A 27,753-nucleotide genomic window follows, 5' to 3' on the forward strand; every position below is an offset into this window, starting at 1 on the left:
ATGTCAGGTCTAAACACAGCTCTGCAGACATATACACTGGTTATACTTCATAACAATGTCAGGTCTAAACACAGCTCTGCAGACATGTACACAGGTTATACTTCATAACAATGTCAGGTCTAAACACAGCTCTGCAGACATATACACAGGTTATACTTCATAACAATGTCAGGTCTAAACACAGCTCTGCAGACATATACACAGGTTATACTTCATAACAATGTCAGGTCTAAACACAGTTCTGCAGACATATACACTGGTTATACTTCATAACAATGTCAGGTCTAAACACAGCTCTGCAGACATAGACACTGGTTATACTTCATAACAATGTCAGGTCTAAACACAGCTCTGCAGACATAGACACTGGTTATACTTCATAACAATGTCAGGTCTAAACACAGCTCTGCAGACATGTACACTGGTTATACTTCATAACAATGTCAGGTCTAAACACAGCTCTGCAGACATATACACTGGTTATACTTCATAACAATGTCAGGTCTAAACACAGCTCTGCAGACATATACACAGGTTATACTTCATAACAATGTCAGGTCTAAACACAGCTCTGCAGACATATACACAGGTTATACTTCATAACAATGTCAGGTCTAAACACAGCTCTGCAGACATACATGTATACACAGGTTATACTTCATAACAATGTCAGGTCTAAACACAGCTCTGCAGACATATACACTGGTTATACTTCATAGCAATGTCAGGTCTAAACACAGCTCTGCAGACATGTACACAGGTTATACTTCATAACAATGTTAGGAAGCATGAGTATTATTTATTTCACTACAATGGTATATCAGATGTTATTTAAACACATTGTTACTTCAAGACCTATTTGATTGGTCTGCTGCAGGGTTCGAAATTAGCGGTGGCCAACTGCGAGTGAAAACAGCGGCGGGCGAGTCAACACCCTTCTTTCACTAGCCCGCTGGGCGAGTCAAATAATTGTCCTCTACAACAAATGAAGGGTAAAATTGCAATGAGGGTTTATTTTTTATTTTGTAAAATGGTTTGACAAGTCTTGATATTTGATAAATCTAATGTGGCCCGATCGTTATCGCAATCGTTCATTTTAGTACGCATGCTCATATCCACATGGTGTGTAGTGTATCCATCGACCCACTACAACGTTCGTTGGCCCACCGGTCGAGTCTTCCATGTGCACACAACACACAGTGTAATGTGTAGTACCGTACACAAAGATGCAGGTCCAAAGTCCAACCTCACCAACGTTCCTCATGCTGTGACTGGCCCATTGATAAAAACGCTATTCATAAGAAAGCTTGGCTAGACTCGGTACAGGTCATGAGTCAGGTAAAGAATTGCTGCACATATTGGCACATGCATGCGGGTTCTATGCTATACACAGCTTTGGTTTCAGGCTATTCAAGCATCAACAACTTTGGTCGATATAGAGCTATGCAAGGCAAAGGTCAACTTATCATTGGTGAAATTTTGTTCTTTAATTTTGCATTTTTATTTAAAGAAAAGTATTTTTCAAGATTGGTACTGGTATCAATGGTGATAAGGTATTAAGCTTTCATAATAATGTAGACACATTTGGGAGTCATGACTAAAGCAAAGATATATAAAATGCAAAATCAGCTCAAGTATCTTTTTCATTATAGGTTAGATTTGTTCGAGTCCCTGCTGTTTTCTAATGTGCTGTGCTTTGCTGAAATCAGGTACTTGTTGGGTGTGCCACCTAGTGCAGTTAAGCATCAAACATCAACCATAACACTTAGTCAACTTAGTGAAGGCAAGGTACTAGACTGTTAGTTCAGTGTTAAATTATTAAGGCAGTCAGATCTACACCATTGGGAAGAATGACTTGAGTTAAAAGGGAGAGGGCAAACACAAGCAGAGGGTTAAAGATGACGCCATGAAAAAGCCAAGATGAAGAAGTTGTGTGTAAGTACGTTTGGATCATCCTCAGCGTTGTACATCAGTCCAATACTTGGTAGAATTCCTTGACTGGTTTCCTGCTCCTCCTGGTAAACCTGTTGCGATGCTTTTGCAGCCATCTCAATGCTCTTTGGCTCCAGAAACCGATACAGCATGGGGCCAGTCTCCCCACCCTTCTGGTAAAGCTGAGCAAGCCGGTCATCATAGGAGCTGACACGACTTTTACCATGGCACGGCATGCGGAATGGTCGGACATCAGGACCAATGGCACCCATGTTAAGGTCTTGTTGGAGGGCGTAGATCTGGTAGGATTTGGAGGAAGGGAGTTGGGACGTGATAGGAAAGCCCTGATGGGTCTGGGCCTTGAGGGCTAGTTTGAGGTGGTGTTTACCGTCCTGTTGGTTGGTACGTCGTAGGTGGTGTGAGCAGATATGGGTCGGCATGCAAGACAGAGTGACGAGAGTAAAGGAATGAAGAGTACATGAGATCAACATGATAGAAAAATCATGAAATCAAATAATCAAAACAATGCAGGGTTTCATTGATTTAGTCAACCTCATTTACATCATACTGCACATAACATTCACACCCCCCCCCCCTCACCAGAAATATATACTAAAAATTACAACTTTATCTAAATTTCAAGTCTTTGTAAGTTTATCTGGCATAACAAAACCCCAATATCATTGCAAAGACTGAAGTGGTATCAATCGAAAACAAATCTGAAAAACTCACTATAAACCATTTGTCAGCACACAATATGACATTCATAATGAATATTCACAGAGTATAAAGATACACTCAATTAAGAGCAAGTCTTAGATCCAATGGAGTTTTGTGATGCACTCAGTTTCCATTAGAAAGTGTCTTTATATGAAAATGGACGACACTCATCTCTAACCTCTTGTTGCATCTTCATTTTGATCTGAATCAAACTTCAGGCCTGTATGCTTCCTTTTTGAAAGAGCAATTTGGGCACCAAGGCATTTGCTCCTTGGTAAAGGGCACCCTATAAGGAAATTTCTACTGGAGCATTTCAAGGGCACCAAGGCAATGACCAGGGGACATGGAGGCAATCCCCTTTGTTGCCTCTATGAAGTATCAGGCCTGAAACTTCATTAAGTGTTAGTTAACCATACTGTCGTGATTTCACTCTATTAAGGGAGGGTGTGATGGCCAGTTCATGTACTGTGAATGCCAGTGCAAAGTGAATAACAACAATATATTCATATTAAAAGGTGCTCAACTTTTTGAAACATCTCTTGCAAAATGTGACTGGATTAACAAAGGGAGATGTGACACCTATACTTGTGCAGGGTCACTGTCCATCAGACTTTGAACATCAAACATAACACAAATAATTACTCAAATAGAAACACATTTAAACTTCTTAAACAAATATAAGTGGCAAATGTTAACCAATAACTGTTTGGGGCACTTTACATTGGTGCCTTACATGACAGGAGATAATGATTTCTAGCGGAAGGTGAGAAGTACAGACAGATCCAATTATAGGCATAGGTTGCCGCTGACTTGAATTTCACTTCACACAAACCATCATTCTTCAACACAAAAGTTGTCTATGTCTCGTTATGATTAAATAGTTTGCAAAACTTAAATCAGAGTTTGACAAATATCTCAAGACCCCCGAGAAGAACCGAAGATTAAACAAAGATGAAAACATTACACAACACAGCAATGTTATTTTGAAATGCCATACAACAAGTGACGGTGGAGTGATTAAATGTATTGACTTTGATGTGTAATCCAAACAAGTGGAATTTTTGCCTTTTGCCTCTAGAGTATCATTCAGTACTTTCGACACTTGGTGGCAGCAGATAAATTTGAAATTAAAGAGGTTTAAGCACCTATAGACCTTTCCATTGTTGATAAACAAAGTGCCTCGGTTGGCATGGCCGACCGAATGTAAGGAAAACAATCAATCATGTTAAACAAAATTGTGACCAAGTTCAATATTTTCTGTCAAGATTCATGCACTAAAATATCTCTTATGATTGGTTGATTTGATTCCTACAAATTCAACATAATTTTGAACACTTGTGTAACAATTCCACAAACTATGGCTATCTGTTTTTGCTTTACATATGGCTTGCCATAGTTTTTCAACCTCGGCTGGCAAAAACACGTGCTGTGACGTTGCAAAAGAAAGAACTTTACGAAGGGCTAGCGTTGGATCCCTGAGTCTGAAGGAGAGCACACAAGCGTAGTGGCATCCTATTAATTAATAGTGAAAAACACTGGTGCACAATGAAAATGACCAGTCTGTACACGTTTATTATTCTGATGAATAGTCCCTGTAACTCTGCTGCCACCAAGTGTCTCTAACCTCCTACTCGGGAATGACAAAACTGAAGCTGTCAATAAGTTAAAAAATATTCAGTCCTAGGCAGTATACAGATTGGCATATACATAGTGAGCCCAATGATAATGGTTCCACTGTTTTGTCTGCTTTTTATGAAAACAACTCAGCAACTGCCCCCCCCCCACCCCACCGGTCAACCCCTGTGATTTGAGACACAGCAAAAGCACACAATGTACACAAAATCAAAGTGCTTAACCTACACCACGAGTGATGCTTTCAACAGTGTGATCTGGAAGCGAGTTATTTCTTGATGCCTGAAATCAACATTGGATGGATAAGCAATCTATAGGTGACTTGTTTGTGCAACACACTCGTTTATATGGACATTTATTTTCCAAATAATCAACTTATTGATTTTAATTTTTCGGCAAACAAATTCATTGAAATCAATCAATACTGATTATTCATGTTCAAAACTCCTGATTCACAACTATTATCAGAAAATTAATCAATAATTTATAACAATGTCATAAGTTATAAATAATTAATGCCTTAAAGTAATTTTCTGGAATACTGAAACAAATATTTGATAATCAATGCATTGACAAGAAATAAAAACTTTAAGTCAACATGGTTATGTCAACATGGTTATCAATAAATTAATGAAGTGCTACTTTCGGAGTAATAATCACTGCTCACAGTGACCAGGTACATGTGTAGGAGTCCAATTTTCACAAATTCACTATGAGAGTAAAAATTAAAATATCACAATGAACACGCAGGGTATCATGACATGGCTGTAAATAAAAAGTACTTGTCAACAGCTTGCAAAAGCATTCTACGCCACAACATTACCTGTGTTGGACTAAATGTATGATCTAACATAATTAATGGTTTGAGAAATATAAGTTTTTGAGATGATGTTTAAAGGCACGGGACACTATTGGTAATTACTCAAAATAATTGTTAGCATAAAAAATTACTTGGTAACGAGCAATGCAGAGATGTTGATAGTATAAAACATTGTGAGAAACGGCTCCCTCTGTATCGTAGTTTTTGAGAAAGAAAGAATTTCTTACTAAAATATTTGAATTGAATTCGAGACTTATGCAACAAGGGAATTTTTTTTTTCATAGTTATCTTGCAACTTTGACGACCGATTGAGCTCAATTTTTCACAGTTTTGTTATTTTATGCAAATGTTGAGATACACCAAGTGAGAAGACTGGTCTTTGACAATTACCAACAGTGTCCACTGTATTTAAATAAACCCTGGTGTGAGGCTCATTGGAATATGACAAGGTGAATAAAATATACCGAGACAAATTTATGTAAGTTATGCAACAGATAAATTCTCTACCATACAAAACCCCACTAATTTTGTTCACTAGTGCATACAGGTGTTCACACAAATGAACTTCTAAAACAACAAAATGGCATAACATTCACAAATACCACAATACAGTTATTGTAGTTTCTAAGTAAAAAACTACATCCATCATAATTAACAAAAAACCTTTTGCAACAAACAATGTAATACACACAAACAAACTTGCTGAATTTCAAGAGATGCAGATTTTACTGTTAGTGCTTTGAGGGTGATTGTATGTTACTATTGTGAAAGGACATGAGTGAGTTAACTTACATGAGCAAATGACACAAGATCACATGATCCAAATGGTATGGGGTGATGAGGAGCATTCTAATGTGGATAAATAATGTATGGATGTTAGATGGAGGGGAATGGAGTCAGAATGGGTTGTTGGAACAGCAGAGAGAAAGTTTGAGTATGCACCATGATTAACTAAAGGTTGACTATTTTGACTCGAACCCAGGCTAGTCGACCATTGGTTGACTACTGTTGTCGTCCTTTGACGACCATTCGGAACCAACCATGGTTCCTTGGTCCCAATAGCCTGTTCCATGCCAACATGCTTATAGAGCAGAAGGGAACCAGTGACGCTATAGCGAAACCGCGGAAGGCAATGTAGTGTTAAATGGTACCGATGGTTGACCTAGGCTTCCAAACGAGTCATTCAAGTGAGTCTGCACTGTGCATGTACAATTCAGTAATCGACTAAATGTCAGTAATCGACTAAATGTGCGCACTCGAACTTGCTCAGAGGGAGCAATTGGGTTAAATAGGTCAAAGGGCAGAGGTCATGAAGGTGGAAGGAGGTATAGACCCCTTGCATAACGGGAAACGCTACACTGACGCTGAGCTCACGTGCATGTCTTCATGCACAAAGAACAGCTACTGTCCAATCATTTGCCTCCTTTGACCCCAGTGAGGGCGCCCTTTGACCCCAGTGAGGGCGCCCTTTGACCCCAGTGAGGGCGCCCTTTGACCTCAGTGAGGGCGCCCTTTGAACGTTTGACGTCACGTTCAATGGGTCTATCGAGGAAAGACAGTGGAGGGTGAAGAGAGCATGCCAAGGGGGAGAGCTTTGAGAGAGGTGGAGCTGAGGAGTGGATTAGAGCAGAAGGTGAAACCAATGGATCAAAGGTAGAGGTCAGGAAGGTGAAAGGAGCAAGTGAGGAAAGACAGTGATGGGTGAAGAGAGCATGCCAAGGAGGAGAGCTTTAAGAGAGGTGGAGCTGGGGAGTGGATTAGAGCAGAAGGTGAAACCGATGGATCAAGGGTAGAGGTCAGGAAGGTGAAAGGAGCAAGTGAGGAAAGACAGTGAAGGGTAGAGAGAGCATGCCAAGGAGGAGAGCTTTAAGAGAGGTGGAGCTGAGGAGTGGATTAGAGAAGAAGGTGAAACCAATGGATCAAAGGTAGAGGTCAGGAAGGTGAAAGGAGCAAGTGATGAAAGACAGTGAAGGGTAGAGAGAGCATGCCAAGGAGGAGAGCTTTAAGAGAGGTGGAGCTGAGGAGTGGATTAGAGCAGAAGGTGAAACCAATGGATCAAAGGTAGAGGTCAGGAAGGTGAAAGGAGCAAGTGAGGAAAGACAGTGAAGGGTGAAGAGAGCATGCCAAGGAGGAGAGCTTTAAGAGAGGTGGAGCTGAGGAGTGGATTAGAGCAGAAGGTGAAACCGATGGATCAAGGGTAGAGGTCAGGAAGGTGAAAGGAGCAAGTGAGGAAAGACAGTGAAGGGACCGATGGATGGATAGGGGAGGGAAAACAGCAGGAAGGAATTCAGGCCCGATACTTTACGGAGGCAACAAAGGTGATTGCCTCCATGCCCCCTGGTCAATGCCTTGGTGCCCTTGAAATGATCCAGTAGAAATTTACAATTTCCTCATAGGGTGCCCTTTACCAAGGAGAAAATGGTGCCTTTGCCCTTTCAAAAATGAAGCATACATGCCTGCAAAGAGGGTTAGACAGAGTAGCAGTCAGGTAGGGACTTAAATCCAAACCACACATAAGGCTCCAGTCTGAGGTGGGACTCGAACCGGGGTCCACAGAGGTGAAGGGCAGGAAAAGAAACCACTGAGCCAACATGATCCCAAAGTACAAAATTATTTAAAGGATGAAAGGAGTTAGATACGGATATAGAAATGAGGAAGGAAATACAGTGTAAATGCAAAGATGAAAATGGATGAACATGAAGATTGATTAGCTAATGATAACAACCATTTAAAAATGTGTCCATCAAGACATTTTAACAATTGTCAATAAATTATTCAAAGGGACGTACAACATTTACAGTTAACTCCATAATAGTGTTATATATGAAGCTTGCATAATGTAAGCTCAACATGTTTAATATTGTAATAGTTAATAGTAAAAACAAAAATAACTTTTTTAACGAGATAAATAATAAATACACCATACTAAAACAAAATTAATTGTGCCACAGCAGAGAATAACAATCCCGAAAGGAAACTTTGCATTAAACTTTGTCTTAAGTCACCTGGTCACTGCATATAATTAATTAATCTTAAAACGGACTTACGCAGATAACAAATATACACATCAAGACTTTCTGCGAAATGTAGTCTACAGCAATGACATGTAATGAAACACTCTAAGACACTGGACACTATTGGTAATTGTCAAAGACTAGTCTTCTCACTTGGTGTATCTCAACAGATGCATAAAAGAACAAACCTGTGAAAATTTGAGCTCAATTGGTCGTTGAAGTTGCGAGATAATAATGGAAGAAAAAACACCCTTGTCACACAAAGTTGTGTGCGTTTAGATGGTTGATTTAGGGACCTCATCAAAATCTAATTCTGAGGTCTCAAAATCAAATTCTAATATTTTAGTGGAAAATTACTTCTTCCTTGAAAACTACGTTACGTCATAGGGAGCTGTTTCTCACAATGCTTTATCCTATCAACAGCTCTCCATTGCTTGTTACCAAGTAAGTTTTTATGCTAACAATTCTTTTGAGTAATTACCAATAGTGTCCAATGCCTTTAAACAGCTCTACATGCGTACATTGTACCATGGCTGGGGGATAGCTTGTTTAACAATAGCCGCAATCTGATATAACAAGCACAATGCAATCCACACCACACAACACTGGGTGCCTTACCTTGCGTCTTCGTCGTTTGATGATCCCAGTCACTGCCTCAGGCAGAGTCTGCCCCCAACACGACCATCATGCAACAGTACAGTAGGCATTGTGGGATAGCAAGATGCGGCACGGAATGAGGTCATGCAGTCAAACATGGCGGATAGGCTTACAATATTGGTTGTGTTTAAAAAACTCTTTTTTTTTTCCCAGCAATAAATTTATCAAATTATTTTCCTCACAAACGACAATACGCAACCATTTCAACTAACCTTTAAAACAATTTGGATCACATTCCTTTTAATGACAAAAAAACTAAGCTGTTGACTTTAGTTTGAATATTTACACTATATCATAATTATTTTGAGCAAATAGAGTTAGCTGTTGCAAACACCTCACCAACCAAAAGGACTGATGGTATAAATGCAAAAAACATCGGTCCTGTTGGTTGGTAAGTTGTTTGCAACAGCTAACTCTAGTTTCTCATTTATATCCTCACTGCTGCAGTATCCCTTTGGTGATCCTCCTTACCTCCCTGGTTTCTTTGTTACATTTTGTTTTGTTTGTTACAGGTCGTTTGTTACAAGTTGTTATATGTTACACTTTGACACCTGTTCATGTTTGTTGTGTTGTCATTTAGCCTTTGAGAAAGCCTCTGCCAGGGTCGAAACATCAGGCCATTTTTAACGGCCTGACAGTTCGACCCTACCAGAGGCTTTCTCAAAGTATTTTTTGATTTTTTTCGTAAACCCACACTTTAGAATAATAGCGTTTTGGGGTCATGCAATTAATAGATAGTGTAATTATAAGAATCTAATACAGCTTGGGTTCTGGGTTTCAACTTTTAAGGAGAATTCAGGCTTTGGAGATCCTCATAACCTCCCTGGTTTCTTGTTACATTTCGTCTTGTCCTTTTAAGGTTTGTTTGTAACAGTAAAAAAAAAAAAAAAACTTACCGGCATACTCCTGGACCTGTTCTTGCCTTTCTTCTTCTTCTTCTTCTTGTCCTCCAGTTTGTCTTCATCAGGTAGTGGTTGGATTTCAGACTCAGAGGCACTGTCACTGTCACTAGAACTACATCACAGAAACAAAGACAATCCCATTGGACTTTTTCTTCCGCTGCCATGGAAAGTTACTGTGACTGGCTTTGGTGTAATTCTACCATGCATTCCCACATGGACTTGTATTCCACAACGTTTGCATAGCATTTTACAGCATGGTCACGGTAGGCTTACAACGTGGAGCTGTTCCCATTGGACTTTAAGCAGCCCTGATAAGATACCGTGGCTGTGTGGAAGTCTTCCGCGACCTCTTTCGGCCTGTTAGTTTTACATCCCGATTGCGGTAAGCTGATAGGGAGGGCATTTTACCTACAGAAAGTTTGCAGTACTTTAACAACAAAAAAGTCGATTGAGATCACGGCTACACTATCCTTCCATTACCAATTAAAGGCAGTGGACACTATTGGTAATTACTCAAAATAATTGTTAGCATAAAACCTAACTTGGTTACAAGTAATGGAGAGAGGTTGATAGTATAAAACATTGTGAGAAATAGCTCCCTCTGAAGTAAAAGTTTTCGAGAAAGAAGTAATTTTCCACGAATTTGATTTCGACACCTCAGGTTAAGAACTTGAGGTCTCGAAATCAACAATCTAAATGCACACAACTTCGTGTGACAAGGGTGTTTTTTCCTTTCATTATTATCTCGCAACTTCGATGACCGATTGAGCTCAAATTTTCACAGGTTAGTTATTTTATGCATATGTTGAGATACACCAACTGTGAAGGCTGGTCTTTGACAATTACCAATAGTGTCCACTGCCTTTAACCATAAGCCCTTTCCGGCCACACCTTTCACACTAGAAACTCTTTACCCCTGATCTACCACAACAATGGACCGATCCGGCCTATCAATCAAACTGTGCACGTTCACCCATTTGACCAATCACAACAATGATTGTGGTCGGACAAACTCGGTCATGCGTGCGCATATATTTGGCACGCGCGGCAGAATCGTGCAGAATGTCATTGGGAGTGTTCGTACACGTGTCTTGCTCACGTGCGCGGTGGGCGGAGCTGAGTGGAAAGCCGGAACGGTCCATTGGGCACACCCTAGGGAATGGACACCCCATGGCCAAATTTCATAAAACATGTAAGCAGCCATTTTGTGGTTACAGAGCGTCCCTTAGCAGAATTTCTATTTTATGAAGCTGTTCACCGTAAGCAAGGGTAAATGCTGGCTAACCCGCGGTCAGCACATGACTGCGTAACAAAGCAAGCGTGCCTGTGGCCCTAGAAATCTGCTAACTTGAGAAATCATGGTGAAATATGTTTATGCTTACGCACATTTTTCTGCTACAGTAAAGCACAAAAAAATTTGTCAAATGTTCTAAACTTACTCTGACTCAGCTAAGTCTTTCATAGCATGTAGATCTTGTAGGATGTCGATACATCCTTGTATTGTCTCAGAGCTCAGTGCATCTATCATACGAATTGTCTCTAGTCTACCCTCAAGGCTGCGGACTAGCTGGCCTGGCTTATCATGCCCAGCAGAGGGAGGTGTTTTATTGGCTTTTGAGGCAGCATCAGAGGGTTGTTTGGCTGTAGGGGAGTCTATGGTTGAGTCAGATATTGCTGATGTAGGCTGTGCACCAGAGGAGCCATCTGCAAAATGAAACAAGTCAATGATTTTTACCACAATGATTCAACTGTTATATCTTCATGAATTTCAAAACACACAACTCACAGGGATTTGATATACTGTTGAAGAAAGAAAACTGTAATATGAGCGCAAAGCTTGAAAGCTGGCGAGCACAAATCATGAAAGCGAGTGTGAAGCCTGCTTGCATACATTTATCTTTGGTTTTGATAGCCCTACTTTGCAATCTGGGGTGGGGTGTTCCATATAGTTTTGTCTTCATTTTCTTATGAATTTGATCTTAGTTATAAAATATTTATAAGAACAAAATAAACAAATAAAAATTAAAGAAAAGTATTTGATTTTTTTGGGTGGGGGTAAAAAAGAAACAGGTTTCCGTTAAAAAACAAAGAAATCACATCCATAAACTCTTCAATGAGCGCTTTGATCTTTTTGTAATAAAGGCGCTATACCTGTATAAATACCTATTATTGGTATTATTATTATGACTAACCTTTGACCCGAGTGTCTTCTGAGTCTTTCTTGGTATCTCCTTGAAGGCAACGAGGAAGTAGTCCTCTACTCGCCAGCACTTGATGAGTGATCTCTCTAGTCAACTCCAAGATTAGCTCAGAGTGAAGGCTGTCAAAGGAAATCATAATACTTTATTTATCACCAGAAATCAATAATAACACCCGTTTTAGACAGGCGCTCCAGAGTCAGGTTGAACCAAATAAAACTACTTTGTGTTTAGGCAGCTTAAAGTTAAACCTGATACGGTTTATCTTCGGTTTTAAGAGGTTATACAGGACCGTGACCTATCACAATTTCCGGCAAGTTAAGCAACATGTCCTGGGTCACCTATTTCCTGTTTTACATTGTTACTGTGGAAACAATAAACCTTAAACCTTAAAAGATAAACCCGAAGTGTTAAAACAAAGTAAAAACCAAACGAGTTAAAACAACTTAACTAAACAACCGACTTTAATACCGTGTCTGAACGACCTCAATCACACATACAGTATATAAAACAAACAAGCATATTTCTCCTTTGATTGCTTTTTACAAATACACCTCTAACAGTTTACCTTTTGTTTTCCTGAGCTTTGTGATACACCAATAGGGCTTCACAGAAATGACGACCAAGATCCTCAAAGTCTGACAAGTTGAAGTGACGTGGAATTTCCTCACTGGTTGAGCAAAGAAAAAAAATGTATTCAATGTGAAGGAGTGGAAGCACTGCGTTCTTGATGTAGTGGTGCTATACAAATGCCTTATTTTTATATTTTTTTTGCAAGTTCGGCCCCAAACAAGGCTAAAAGCCACTCTAAGTAAGGGGCTACAAGAAGAAAATGATGAAACATTGAAAATAACTCAAGAGAGCTGGCGACAGGAATGGATATTCATATTTGTTGGATAGTCGCCAATCTGCATATCGTCAGACCACAGTGTAGAAACACAACTTGTTCATCTGTCAAACCACATCCTACAACAGATGGATGTTGGTAGAGTAACGGCACTTGTGCTTCTCGACTTATCATCAGCATTTGATACTATTGATCATACCATCCTTACCAGTCGTTTGCAATCTTTGGGAGTGAACGATGCAGCCTTGAAGTGGTTTACATCATCATACCTTGCGGATCGGCAACAGGCTGTTAACATCAATGGTGTATTATCTGCCCCTGCCTCCCTCAACTGCGGTGTTCCTCAAGGATCAGTTGGCGGTCCCCTTTTATTCACTATCTACATATCACCACTCACCCAGATCATCAAGAAGCACAACCTTCAATACCACCTTTATGCTGACGACATACAATTGTATCAATCCTTCACTCCATCTCAGCCCAATGCTGTCTCTGCCCTGGAGAAGCTTGAGGCATGCATTGATGACATCAAGACATGGATGTTGGCAAACAGTCTCAAGTTAAACGACAGCAAGTCTGAATTCATCCTGTGTGGTTCTAAACAACAAGTTGCCAAGTTCAATATCCCCAGCATCAGGATTGGACACTGTCACATCTATCCTTCCAATAAATGTCGCAACCTTGATATCACCTTTGACTCCCACATCTCCCACGTCAATCAGATAGAAGCAGTGTCAAAATCAGTCAGATTTCATCTCCGTAACCTTGGCTTCATCCGAAAATATCTCAATCGCACCGCTACGGAACAAATAGTCCATGCATTTATTACATCTCGCTTAGATTTCTGCAATTCCCTACTGTATAACCTCCCGCAACACCAAATAAACAAACTTCAACGCCTACAAAATGCAACTGCTCGCCTCATCACCTTAACCAGACGCTCCACGCATATCACCCCCGTCTTAAAGTCCCTCCACTGACTTCCCATCATCGATCGCATCGCCTTCAAGATCCTCATTCTCGTTTTCCAGTCACTTCAAGGAAATTCACCGGACTACATGACAGACATCATCAGTCGACATCTACCGTCACGTAGCCTTCGTTCAAGCAGCGCCCTGCAACTGACTGTCCCCTGCACCAGTCACTCTTGGGGAGATCGGTCCTTTTCTCATGCTGCTCCCAAACTCTGGAACAATCTACCCCTTGAAATTCGTCAGTCTTCTTCATTGACTGTATTTAAATCCTGCTTAAAAACCCACCTGTTTTCCTCACATTTTTGTGATTAATTTGTTGTTCTTTTCTTTTCTTTCTTTTCTTTTTGTTAGTGCGCCATGAGCGTCAGTCATGGCGGATACCGGCGCCTTATAAATTTTCATTATTATTATTATTATTATTAAAACAGTCCAGGTTGTCGAATGGGGGGAAACATCCACTAAGCAAGAAGTTCCAAAGAGATGCAGTACGTGGAATAAAGTTGTTGGAATGGCTCTTTGTTTTACATATCTCAACAAATCAAGAATGTATGGGTGAGAAGAAGCAGAAAGTCTGGTTTCACGCTCAAACACCCTAATAGGAGGAACTAGGTCGGACATACTGGTGGCACATTTACCATGCAAAAATCTGTAGACAGACGCTGGATGAGTTTGAAGCATTGACCCAAACACTTCTCACCAACAACATTATAGTTGTAGTTATCTTCCAGTACGCGGTAATCTTCCAATCAGATGCTCGAACCGAAGAGTGATAGTAAGCCATAACCTACTCCCAGTTTTTATATTGCACTCTGCGTATTGTGAGGGGCAATGCGTCACGCTCCGCATACGGTCAGTGCAAAAATTACATTCTAAACTTTGCGAGTGCATGCTGTTTTTTTTTATGAGGTTGACTTAATGAGGCTGGAAGATAAATTCGTTATCACACGCACTCAAGGAATAAGGAATAAATTAAATTGTTACCTGCTGATGTTCTTGGAGCCACAGAAGGTTGCTTCCATTGTGAAGGAGTTACTAATACCCAGCTCTCTCCACATGACCACACGGCTAGTTGCCTCCTTGCAACGTTTCACATGGAACTTGCAACCACGGAAGGAAAACTTGTCTGGAGCCTGTGGATCAACAGAAAAGTATAGTAGGCAGGTTTGGTAATTTCTTAGAGAGATGACAAATTATGGCCACAATGGGATGGAATGGGATGGGGATGTAGCCACCATGTACGGTGTTTTTGCCGAGTGGTTTAGAGCACTGAATTCAAGTTCTAGTGGTTAAGTCACTGGAGTGTGGGTTCGAATCCCAGTCATGACACTTGTGTCCTTGAGCAAGATACATTACTGTGATTGCTTTTCTTTACACAGGGTTATAAATGGGTACCTGCGAGGGTAAACGTTGATAATGTGTATGAAAAAGCCTTTCGGTTGCCCAGGTTGATAAAGGAATGTTATTGGCCAAATGACCAGCGCATTGAAACGGTTATTGTGAAATGCGCTATATAAGAACTTATTAATATAATTATTGACACAAAGCTGCAATGACCATTTGCTTTGGGTGGGTGAAGTTTCTTTTCATTTGTAGTCATCATTTCTAAATGTTTACACAATCTGTGCGTTACTTTTATCTGAGTAAGAGGATAATCCTAAAGACAAGTGCACAGCAAAGTGCTCTACTAAACCATAAAAGATCATTTTGTGCTCACAGTAAACAGCCTGGACCCCAGTGGGTTGATGACAATAGTCGTGTTCTAATGGGAGACTTTGAGGCGCTAGGTGGCAGCAGACTTACCAGGTTAATGTCCATTGTTTACATAGTTCTAAGCATGCACACATTACCGAGAACAATAAATTTTACCTGGTAAGTCTGCTGCCACCAAGCGTCCTAAGAAGTCTCCCATTGGACTTTTTTTGGTTAAAGTATAGCAACTTTTCTCTGCAAAATGAAGAGGCTGGGAAGACTTTCGTGCAGTCACAGCAACTTAACAGGGCCGCTTAAAGTACCATGGGCACTGTAAACCTAGCACAACCACGCTAAAACGCTAAGCAAACGCCAGGGAGTATAAATCCAGGTGGGAAAGCACAGTAGAACAACACCAAAGCCAGCCACGGTAACTTTCTGCGTGGCAGCAGAAGAAAAAGTCTAATGGGAATGTAGCTTAAGAAGCTTACTAACCTCACGTGACATAAGCCAAGGAAAGAGTCTCTGGTACAGGAAGGCAGCTGCATCAATCTCCTTTCCATTCTTATCACAACCATAGATGAAGACATTATGCTTACGACTATGGCCATGTAAGTCACAGTACACCAGGATCTACAATGTAAAACACAATGTAACACATCTTAAAGAGGTACGTGCTGTGAAGAAATGTGTAAGAGCATAATAACACATTCAACCTTAAATCATTTAAAATTTACCCAGTCATCCCCTTAAGACGATCTCCTGGCAGTTAACGGCTGTACGGCTTCTGACTGGCACCCCTGAACAAAGATATTGACTAAATGGGGAGACTGCCAACGCTATATGTTTGGGTACACCAATGTGAGAATGAGAATACTGGTCTTTGACAACTACCAAAGGTGTCCAATGCCTTTAAATGCATTATTTTGCAGAGTTTCAAAGTTCAAAGTTCAAAGTTCAAAGTTCAAAGTTCAAAGTTCAATGTAATTGATCGTCTCTTACCTCAGTTTCCTTGGCGAAAACTTCCAGCATCTCCTTAGTGTGCCACACCGTTGGGAACGACTCCTTCTTAGGATGGCGGAAGTTACGATTCAGGTCTCTGCCTGTGAGTGAGCAGCGATAGTTACCAACAATCACACCATCTGGGTTCAACATCGGAACTATCTTAAAAATGAAGGCTTTCCTCAAATCCTGAATAGGGTAACAAAACAACATAACAAATTAAAATTTATAAGGCGCTATTCCATCAAGATCATAGAGCACTTGAAAGCAATTATAATGGAATAAGGCGAGTCTTTAGAACTTTACGAAATGCAGATAGAGTATTAGATTCCCTAATGGCAGTTGGGAGATTGTTCCAAATCATTGGCCCAGCCACGCTGAAAGCCTTTTGACCTAGAACTTTGTTTGCTCGGGGCACATTCAAGCGAGTGATGTCTGGTGTGGACCGTAGAAATCGTGGAGTGTAAAATATATCGAAGAGTAGTTTTGTTCAAGCATTTAAAAAAAAGAAGAGCAATATTAAAATTGATTCGTTCTCTAATGAAGTGATGCGGTAATATGTTCTCGCAAGGGTATGGAACATATTAACGTGTCCAGTGCCTTTAAAGAGAGGGGTATATACTGATTAAGGTCGGAAATTAAAAAAACATTTTTGACAATAATGAAACAGTGACTGACCTTAGCGACGGAGTCTGAACTAGTGATATAATCCAGCAGTCCTTTCATCATCCAGCTGGAGTTAGTCTCACCAGGATGCACCCGAGCAGTCACAACGATACCACGCTTAGTACAAATAGCTTTATCTGTTTATAATAACATGGAGATCAAACCAAAATGGGTAAAAAATTAATCTTTTTTATCCGGATGCAAATTTCCATCTTTTAAATCGTTTTGCAGACCGCTCCTAAAACATAAGATTGGAACTGCTCCTAGCTACCAGACAATCTTGGTAGTCTAGTTGGTAAGACACTGCTCTAGAATAGCAGAGGTCGTGGGTTAGAATCCCACCCCAGTAATATAACTGTGATTTTTTAGCACAGAACTCAGGAGAGTACCGGGTACCGAGTACAGTGCCAACACACATCAGTGTTTATGGGAAAGAGAAAAAAAAATTGATTGTAACGTAACACACGGTGACCAACGAACACAACAATAAACCGGATGTTAGAGTAAGGGGCTCGCTCGTAAAGTTCGTAAACTGGTTTAGGTCTTACTTTGAGTCTCTACTGAAGCTAATAATTGACTAACCTGAGAAGTTTGTGACAGTGAGTAGGAAGCAGCTATTACCAGCTCTACTCTCACACAGGACTTCCCTCTTAGTACAACGCCGTCTCTCAGGGTCTGATAGCAAGAGATCTATGTGCTCTCTCAGGTCGGTGAAGGTGTAGGGATAACAGTGGGCAAAATAACAGGTGTCGTTCTCGTAAGAAAACTCCTGCATGAAACGAAAAGGATTAAGACAATTAGTGCTCATTACATAATAACAATAATAATAATAGTAGATTCTTATATAGCGCGCATATCCGTCACTCGGTGACACTCAAGGCGCTTTAATATACAGTATTTTTCCTAAAGGTATGTGGGACTACGTTTGAATTATGAGACTTAATCCTTAGCACCATGGAATGGTTTACAATGTGCTGTGGCACAATATGCTGCCAATCCAACCAGGAACACTGGGGCGAAACACTTCTCTTAATGATAAGTGCACTGGGTTCTTTTACGTGTGATACACAACACAAAGGACCAACAGCTCTACGTCCCATCCGAAGGACGTGTCTTGCTTTAAGGTCACAGGTGTCACGCCAGGGGATTCGAACCCACACTCTGCTGATCAGAAACACCAGAGTTTAAATCCAATGCTTTACACCGATAGGCCATGACACGCCATAACGGTGTAGGGTCAAACCAAATCAGATTGATCTTCATTCCTCATAGAAAATGAAAAAGTTAACAAGAATTCCTTGATTAATTTTGGTTTTACCCATACACTGATGTGTGTAAGCACTGTGTACTCAGTACTTTCCTGAATCCTGTGAAAAAATATCACAGGCATGTTACTCAGGTCGAATTCGAACCCACGACCCTTGCAATTCTAGAGCGATGTCTTACCAACTAGACTACTGAGATTGCCTGGTAGCTAGAGGCAGTTCAAATCTTATGTTTTGGCAGCAGGTTAGGGTTAACATCTCTTATAAGAATTCCTTTCTTACCAATTGCCACTGCAGTGTGTAGTAAGCCATTTCAACATGTAGTAGTGGATTACGATGGAATCCATTGGTCCTTGCATAGGAGATGTTATGACCAACCCTCTGCCATCCCAGACTACTTCTCTCAGCCTTCTGTTCAGAGTACATCAATGGTCGCATTCCTAGTACAGACAAAATTATGCCAACCAGTAGGAAGAAACTATAAATAAATAGTAAACTTTGGGTACAACCATGTGTAAACATTTTTGTGTGTGAGTGTTGGCTCTGAGAAAAACGAGCAGAGTATACTGTTCGAAACGTCAAGGCCAAACCAGCTCTTCTTAGAGCCAACACTCACTCTAAAGAGATTTACACATGGTTGTACCCGCAAGTTTACTATTTATTTATAGTTTCTTCCTATTTCTCCAAACCATGCAAAGCTTCAAACAATACTTATAAATGTCAATCAGTGTTTAGTTAGAAAACATGTAAAAAACAATACATATTTTTGATCTCAGAATAAATGTTTTTTTTTTTCTCAAAATAGCCAAGCCGTTTCTTTAAAAAAAATGGGTCAGGCATTTAAAAGAAAAAAGAAAAAAAGGCCCTTCTTCCTTTTTTTCAAAAAGGGAGGCTCTTAACATGTTTTTATTTTATTTATTTGGCCTTAAGACATTTTGACGAGTGTTGTGTTCCTACCATGTAGCAGAGATGATGGCAGGGAGGTTATGCTAGTTATACGGGTGGAAGGAAATGGTCAGGTAAGAAGTAGCCAAGTAAGGTCTAAGGCCGTGTCCGAAACGGCGACTTCGGCTACAGCTACGGCTAGATCGCGCGCGTCTGCCTATTCTTCAACACTGGTAGACGCGCTGATCTAGACGTAGCTGTAGCCGAAGTCGTCGTTTCGGACACGGCCTAAGAACCACACCTTAGTCCAGATATGTCAAAGGCTGTTGAAAAAGAAAACCTGAGCTGTAAGCGCAAAGCAAGAAAGCTTGCGAGCGCGAAGCCTGCATACAGTTGGTTTTAACATTTACAGTTGGTTTTAAAAGCCCTACTCTCCAACCTGGGATGTCCTATAGATGTGGTTTTTATTTTCATGTTTTCATGAATTGGATCTTAGTCGTAGTTATACAAAATATATAAAAAAAAAATCATTTTTTTTACTAAATTGTTTTGGATAATTTGTTTTGTAAACCTCGCCCTAGTGCAATGAGATTAAAGACAGAGCTACCAATAAGACAATTTGATGGGTGTTGTGTTCCTACCATGGTTATACAGGCTGTCTTTCTTGAGGAGGTTGATAATACTAAACTTGTAGGTAACACCAGGGAGCATCCGTTGAACCCTGAAGTAGAACCATTGGGTGTGTCGAGGAGTATACATGTCTGTCTTCAAGATAAGCTCATATTCAAACTGCCCACTGTAGGTCAACAAAGAGGTGAAATAATGGGGAGTTACCAAGAGTGTTTGTACAACACAACCCACAGTATATATTTGGTTTGCGGTAACACTGTGTATACTTGCCAGGTAGAGTTCCTTTAGAGAACTGTCTTTCTATATTCTACTACCGCGGAGTAGATTTATCGGATTGTTCGGAAGACTTTTCAGTTCTGAAAAGAACTGTCCTTTTCAACTACTACCTGGGCGGAAGGTAACAAAAATTGGCTGGGACTACGATTGTTATTAACTGTACTTCCGCGGAGTCAGTTCTCGGAAGAAAAAGTCCAATGGAAACATGGCTATTGACACTGAACTTACACTCTTCTTGCCTGGCGTAGATTGCCCGATTCAAAGCGGGATTCAAACACTAGGCTAGGACAACAACCATCAGGCACAGTGTGAGGAATGGTACCCTTAGATGTCCGCTCAGAACAAATGCCTTAGTGCCCTTGCCCTTTCAAAAACTAAGTAAACAGGCCTGCATGGCTATTGACACTGAACTTACACTCTTCTTGCCTGGCGTAGATTGCCCGATTCAAAGCAGGATTCAAACACTAGGCTAGGACAACAACCATCAGGCACAGTGTGAGGAATGGTGCCCTTAGATGTCCGCTCAGAACAAATGCCTTAGTGCCCTTGCCCTTTCAAAAACTATGTAAACAGGCCTGCATGGCTATTGACACTGAACTTACACTCTTCTTGCCTGGCGTAGATTTCCCGATTCAAAGCGGGATTCAAACACTAGGCTAGGACAACAACCATCAGGCACAGTGTGAGGAATGGTGCCCTTAGATGTCCGCTCAGAATCAAACACATTCAAGGAGGTACATTCAAATGGGCGAAACCACTTGGTGCGTTGGTTTTCCACAGTGCGACCATCATGGTGTACTAAAAAATAAGCAACAGAAATAATAAATAAGGTCAGCTTTTAATTCGACTTTCATTAAAGCCAGGCATGGTGCTTGGAAAAAAAGTAGGAACATTTTATTATTATTATTAGTAGTAGTAGTAGTAGTCCGCCTACTGTAGATTGTAATATTATTTATTCGGCCATTTCACCAAGTACAGAAACAATACTTGAAAACAAAAGTTTCCCCACAGAGAACAATAAAATATGCATGTTTTATAGAACTACCCATAGGCCTTCCCTTACAGACTAAATAGCAACTTAAGTACTGGTCCTGAATTAAGATGATTGACATAAGGTTTGGATACAACAAGGAACATGTGAAGAATAGATGAGAGATGAGGGTAGATTGGGTAAGGACAGGAAACAGGGTTGGAGAGGGAACAGCAGGGAATTAGAGATAACCCAGTTCATGCTGGCCAGGATTAACAAAAGTGTACTTAAACACTGTAACCAAAAAGTCTGTAAATCCAACAAAAAGTGTTTGCCCAATGTGCATTGGCTATTTACATGTATTTATAACTTTGCTGATTCTTCTGAGGGTGAAAACTGAGAAATCAGACTTAAGTATAAGAAGAATATAATGCCTGTAAGGCTCTTCAATATCGCCAAGCATTTTGTTTTGAATGTAACCCTAGTTTCCCGCCTTCACACTGTAACCAACAAAATAATGATAAGCCAAGTATAACATGTTGAGTTGACGGCAGGATGTCTTTGGTTTCAAGTACTGACATACATAAAAACATCCCCCCACTGAGCGGGAAAATTAAGGAGCATCGGTTGCACCTTGCTGGACACTGCCCACGGCACCCAGAGCTACCAGTCAATAAAGTCATCGTGTGGGAGCCCACTCACAGCAAGTGCCATTCGGGAAGACCCACCAAGACCATGCTCAAGACCCTGATCGAGGATGCAGGAGTTAACAACAAGGAGGAGCTAATCAGTTGTATGCAGGATAGAGTTTTTTTTTAATTTGGGGGGCTAATCATCCTTACTCACAGCTAGAGCTGAATTGCGAAGAACGCGGCTACAACGTGTTCAAGAAACAGGCATGCAAGGGCGCCTTCAGCTGCCAGCCACATCAACCCATTATGACCACGGAGCACAGACAAGATCGAAAGTGTTTGATTTTTCCCTGGGGAGGAAAACCGGATAGTTTGGAAAACCCTCGTGGCACAGCAGAGAACCAACGCACAACTCAACTCACATATAGCCCTGGCCGTGAATCGACCCGGGGTCACCTTGGTGAGAGGCGAGCACTTTACGCACAAGCCAACCGTGCCACCCGCAGTTGTGTGGCATGCAGACATCGAGACCAACTCAAACATGCGGCAACGCGACAACTTTGGTCGACTGAGTGAGTGAGTGATATAGAAAAAGTGCACTCATCTGTTGATGGGTATATCGATGGTCTCTAGGTGATACTGAACAATCCATGACCCCCAGCTTGTACTGAACAATCCATGACCCCCAGCTTGTACTGAACAATCCATGACCCCCAGCTTGTACTGAACAATCCATGACCCCCAGCTTGTACTGAACAATCCATGACCCCCAGCTTGTACTGAACAATCCATGACCCCCAGCTTGTACTGAACAATCCATGACCCCCAGCTTGTACTGAACAATCCATGACCCCCCAGCTTGTACTGAACAATCCATGACCCCCAGCTTGTACTATCAGCTAAAGTACAGGAGGATGACCCAATTCCAATCTTTTGAATCTTGAAAATGATTTGAGTTCAAAGGCATTACTGACAGTCATATAGCTCCAATCATGTGTGAAGGTTTAAATTGCACATGTACATTGTACAGTACACTGGCATGTTAAAAAAGATGATGACAGAAATACCTCCATGGCACAACAGAGAACTGTGGAGACACATTAATTGCGCACACATTAATCATAAAAGTGCCATTAATAGGGGACTGTGTCTGTCTGTTGTGAAACTCTGAACATCATTTAGCTTTTCCACTTCCCAATTAAACTTTCCCATTTGTGAAAATACTAAAATATTGTTCAAATAACAGAACTGCTCAGCGCTAAACTAAAACTGTTTGTACTAAACAAGCTAATCAATCATTGAGACTGTGCAGGGCTCGAATTTGACAATGGCGCGCTGGCGCGATGCCAGTGATTTCAGTGTTGGGCCAGTAAACTCAAGACAGGACAAGTTCAGAGGTCTTGGTTTTTTTGGTTCATTTCAACATCTTTGTCTAAAAAAAAAATGATGTTTAAATGTTAAGTTTGAGTCTCACAAATATCTTTCAATCAGACCAATCTTCTCATGGTGTTTTGTTCAAATGAAACAGTTTAGATGGGACTTGTTCTCATTTTGATTCTTGTCTCTTTTCATTTTGATTCTAGTCTTGTTAATAAAATCCCCGTCCAGTAAAGATTCTGAGCTACATATGTACAAGTCCTGCGATCTTGTGGATTTTCCCCCAAAGTTTGTGAGCCCTGTGTACATTGTATACACCATGATCATGCTAGTCATCAAACCGGACTTTCAAAATGTTGTTTGAAAATCTCATAAACGCCCATAACATTATGCCGAAATGTCATCACAATGGTAAAGGCAAATAAAATACATTGTAATACTACATTACACTGATCATATCAAATGCTTGGCAACCATTCAGTTCCATTGCTTCACTGATAAGGGTTTCTTTGAATTTCAGATAATTGAAATTAACGACGCACTTTATTGTAATAAATTGGCATTTTGCTTTGGACTGAGGTCCAAAAGAGCAACAGTCAACCATTAATAATGAAGAGAACTGGGTCCAACCATGGCAATGATCTCACTGGGGAGCAACTTAACATGATAAATAAAAAACTGTGTTAGCAACACAGTGCAGGACATTGTGGTGTGTCATGGCCTAGTGGTTAAGAGCATCGGATTCAAACTCTGGTGTTTCTGATCAGCAGAGTGTGGTTTGGAGTCATGACACCTGTGTCCTTTGTCAAAAAGAGATGAGGTTCGCCCCAGTGTTCCTTGTTTGATTGGTAGCATTATTTGCCACGGCACCTTGTAAACCGTTACATGGTGCTATGTAAAAGGAGTAGGTCTCTCTACGTCAAACCTAGTCCCACATACATGTACCTTGCAGGAAAATATGAATGTTGAAGCGCCTTGGGCGTCACTGAGTGATGGAATGCGCGCTATATAAGAAGACACTATTATTATTGTGTGTACACATGCATACACTTTAAAACAACCAAATCTAACTAAAAAACTTCACTGAATCCTGTTGATGAATTTCTGCAAACAAGTTTACAGTGTATGTTATGAATGTGATACAAGTTTAACAGGTAAAAAATGCTTAGTTACCAGAATGCCAAAGAGCTTGATGCATGAAATGTCAATGTGTCCTTAAATGATTTTGAGTTTCATGCAAAGAAAGCCATAAGATTCCAGTTTGTGATATAATTAATTGGGTTGAGAAAATAGAATTAATTGTTGCAAACTGCTTTCCAACCAAAAGGACCTCCTGTGTTATGAATGCACAAAATAGTTAATGGCCTGACGTTTCGACCCTAGAAGGCTAAATGACAACACGACAAACATGAACAGGTAACTAAGTGTAAAAATACATAATTTAAGGTTACTAGAGTAATGCAGACACCTACCTGCATCAGCAAGCAGTTCCTTCTCTTCAGGTGTGCTGTTCTGATGTTCTGGTTTTGGGTAGAGAGGTCCACACTCAGGTGGCCAGAACGGCCCATCCATAGTCAAGACAACTCCATTCTTATCCACATACTTCCCACTACCAATCTTCTTAAGATGACTCTTCCCTTTGCGTATGGCTGCCTTGAATCCCTCCGCTGTGTATTGATGGTATGACTTACGCCGTATTTCAGATATCGTCCTTGCTCTGTCAGGGTCCGAGTCCCCAGATTCAGTGATAGTCTCCTGTGTGATTGCACCATTCCCTTTCTGATTGTCAGTGTGACGCCTCTTCCAGTGGTTCTGGTTTTTATTGACGCCATTGATTGAGTCATCTTCATCATCCTCAGTGTCACTATCCCCGAGGTTGCCTTTAGAGTGGGAGGCATGAGCAAGACGCGAGAATCGGTTCTCTCGAGTCTGCTGGTCATTAAAAGTGTAAGGTGTTTCTGATAAGTCCCATCGGTGATGGTTGTTCTTCAGGCTTGGCAAGGTCTGAGCATAGCTGTCGCATTCTTCAAGGCTAAGTGACCTACACAAACACAAGATTATACCATAAACAATAATGCATGGCGTGGCTTGGCTAAGCGGTTAAGAGCTCCAGATTCCAACTCAACATTGCTGATATGCAAAGCGTAGGTTCGAATCCCAGTCGTGAAACCCTAGGTCCTTAAGCAAAACACTTAACCATGATGCTTCGTCCTTCTGATGGGACGTTGAGCTGTAACAGAACCCAGTGCACTTATCAAAAAGAGACAGGGTTTCGCCGTGGTGTTCCTGGTCTGATTGGCAGCATATTGCGCCACAGCACCTTGAAACCATTACATGGTGCTATGTAAAAGGAGTAGGTCTGCCACAAAGTAGATATTGGACAATCAAGAGACTACCAAGTTATAAAAAGAACTGCCCAGAACTACTCAGAACTTAATCGACGACAGTGAAATTGATACAAGAAGGTCCCCTGGATTTATATTAATTTTGGTTTTACCCACATACACCGATGTGCATAGCACTGTTTACTTGATACTTTCCCGAGTCCTGTGAAAACAATCTAAGGCATATTACTTGGGTGGGATTCGAACCCATGACCTTTGCAATTCTAGAGCAGTGTCCCCTGGATTTGCTAGTCCTGGCCAATTTCCTATCTCCCCGCCTAGGTAGTAAGTAATAAGTAGGACATATCTTTTTAGAACTAAGAAGTCTCCCGAATTCTGAAATCTACTCCACGACAGTAGAATTAATAGCAAGCCATGTTCCCAAAGAACCAAATTAACACAGCAAAGCAGATATATTCATAATTTGCAAACCAATGATACCTCATCATCCAATGCATCAAGACCTGTTATGTGAGTTGCCACCAACTGACATAACAGGTCTGAGTTATGTGTCTGGCGATTTCTGTTTTTTTTTTACTAGACTCACGTTTGTTGTTTCTGTATACGTTTGAGTCTAGCCTTGTGGCGGTTTCTGCGCATTCGTTCTAAAGGTGGAGTTTCCAAAGCTTCCCTGACTCTCTGCTCCAGCTCCTCCTCTATCTGCTTCTGAACATCTCGCTTCCAAGATTCAGGCTCTGACAAATCAAAACACAACATTCTTTATTAAGAACTGGCAATACCCACTCAGATCAATAAATAGCAAGCCGCACTAATGCTAAAAACAGAAACTTAGTACCTGGATCTCAGACAAACGTACAACATTTCACTAACATACACGCGCATACCTGTCCAGGTTTACGCTATTGCTGCACTATGCTTTAGTGCAGTTTGGCACGTTAACGACACACTGATTGCGCATAAGTGGTGGAATGTTTGTCCGACAGCCGGGCATTTTGAGCAAAAGTGACAACATTAGTGTGGAGTGCTGTTGGCAAAAGATTGATGGTAAAAACTGATCTGACAAAAAACTTCCAATGAGCTGTCATCTCTGAATTATTATCATGGTTGATTCTGGTCTTATTTTAGTTGCCAGTCAAAATAGAAATTATGACACACATACAGAATATGGATCATAAATTCCAAAACATGAAAACCTTGTAATGCACTGTGCCCCAACAAAGTTAAAATAAAAACAAAAACAATAAGCTCAGTGCTCAGTTAATTTATGAAAGTACAAAATGGTTGATTAAAAAACGATTTAAATCTTCCGCTCTCTTTTGTTTTTACACTTCCATGTACAGTTTTGATAATGGATGGTGTTCTGTACCACTGGTAACCAAGGAATGGTTCAATATTCACCATGTTAGCTAAATTACATCATGATAAAGTTCTATCAATGTATGTGGCCTTCCCAAACAAGATGTGGTCAAGGTTATAAAAATACGACGAGCAGAAATTTGCTCATGGTATTCAGTTTGATTGGATACGGGGGCATACATGTACGCCGTTTTACAAACAAACCTGAACGTTCAAATGGAAAGGTGTACAGTTTTGGAAAGAAAAAAAAAGAAGAAAAAAAAATTAAATAACAAAAGTGTTTAAAAATAAAGTATAAAATATTGGAATTCAAAAAATGACATTGCATGCACAATCATGTACTAGTAGGTAATTAACAGTACACGTACGCAATGTGGAACTTAACATTTCTCTGTACTGATATCGTACCAATATTTTATCCTACTGAAGAACAATCAGTTTTGTCCATTAGACATAGAATCATACACATTATGAAGAAGGAAAAGTGCAGAGAAATAAAAGAGATTTACTTGAGAGTTGATTAACCAGTCCTATGAAACTGTTCCATGAGTCCCCATGTTGTGCCTCTTGACTACCTCTTGTTTGGGGCGTCCCAAGTGAACTTCTGGTATCCATGTCTAATAATCAGTATCAATCACTCCATCAATCAATTCAGCAATCAAGTCATCAGATGTTGGCAAGTTCTCTCAGGTTGCTACAGGGCTTCACCCTTCACGGATTAAACTAAAATCAGACTTCAACCCTTCACGGATTAAACTAAAATCAGATCACAGGTTGTAGTAGATGCCACATTAAGACTTGGCCAAACCATGGAGGTCTAATTCTAACTCCATAACCAACATCTCTCAGTTTCAGCTGTGGAGTATGAAGTGACAGGTTGGAGCCTAATCATGTCCAGTTATCAACTAGTTTAACTGCCCACTCCCTTTGCTTGCTTACGAAGAGACTGTGGAAGGATCTCTGG

The 27,753-nt window shown here is 40.6% G+C and overlaps 1 protein-coding gene across 7 annotated transcripts in view; it reads right to left on the minus strand.

Annotated features, from left to right (window-relative positions):
- The window catches only part of LOC117300677, a 49,237-nt gene that overhangs the window by 6,924 nt on the left and 14,560 nt on the right, over nucleotides 1–27,753 (minus strand). For 4 of the 7 annotated variants that reach the window (XM_033784395.1, XM_033784402.1, XM_033784397.1 and 1 more), the window contains 16 exons: nucleotides 26,020–26,167; nucleotides 24,561–25,129; nucleotides 20,712–20,907; nucleotides 19,845–19,999; nucleotides 18,601–18,758; nucleotides 17,636–17,822; nucleotides 17,066–17,190; nucleotides 16,388–16,576; nucleotides 15,881–16,018; nucleotides 14,678–14,826; nucleotides 12,444–12,545; nucleotides 11,870–11,997; nucleotides 11,117–11,381; nucleotides 9,672–9,789; nucleotides 8,737–8,784; nucleotides 1,944–2,324 (listed from right to left, as the gene is read on the minus strand). In XM_033784395.1, the coding sequence (XP_033640286.1) occupies nucleotides 1,944–2,324; nucleotides 8,737–8,784; nucleotides 9,672–9,789; nucleotides 11,117–11,381; nucleotides 11,870–11,997; nucleotides 12,444–12,545; nucleotides 14,678–14,826; nucleotides 15,881–16,018; nucleotides 16,388–16,576; nucleotides 17,066–17,190; nucleotides 17,636–17,822; nucleotides 18,601–18,758; nucleotides 19,845–19,999; nucleotides 20,712–20,907; nucleotides 24,561–25,129; nucleotides 26,020–26,167 (3,056 nt within the window). The remainder of the gene's footprint in view (nucleotides 1–1,943; nucleotides 2,325–8,736; nucleotides 8,785–9,671; nucleotides 9,790–11,116; nucleotides 11,382–11,869; nucleotides 11,998–12,443; nucleotides 12,546–14,677; nucleotides 14,827–15,880; nucleotides 16,019–16,387; nucleotides 16,577–17,065; nucleotides 17,191–17,635; nucleotides 17,823–18,600; nucleotides 18,759–19,844; nucleotides 20,000–20,711; nucleotides 20,908–24,560; nucleotides 25,130–26,019; nucleotides 26,168–27,753) is intronic. The other 3 variants (XM_033784401.1, XM_033784399.1, XM_033784398.1) reach the window with 2 other exon arrangements.

This window comes from Asterias rubens, chromosome 16 (genome assembly GCF_902459465.1).
Source record: "Asterias rubens chromosome 16, eAstRub1.3, whole genome shotgun sequence".
In the NCBI taxonomy this organism is placed as follows: domain Eukaryota; kingdom Metazoa; phylum Echinodermata; class Asteroidea; order Forcipulatida; family Asteriidae; genus Asterias; species Asterias rubens.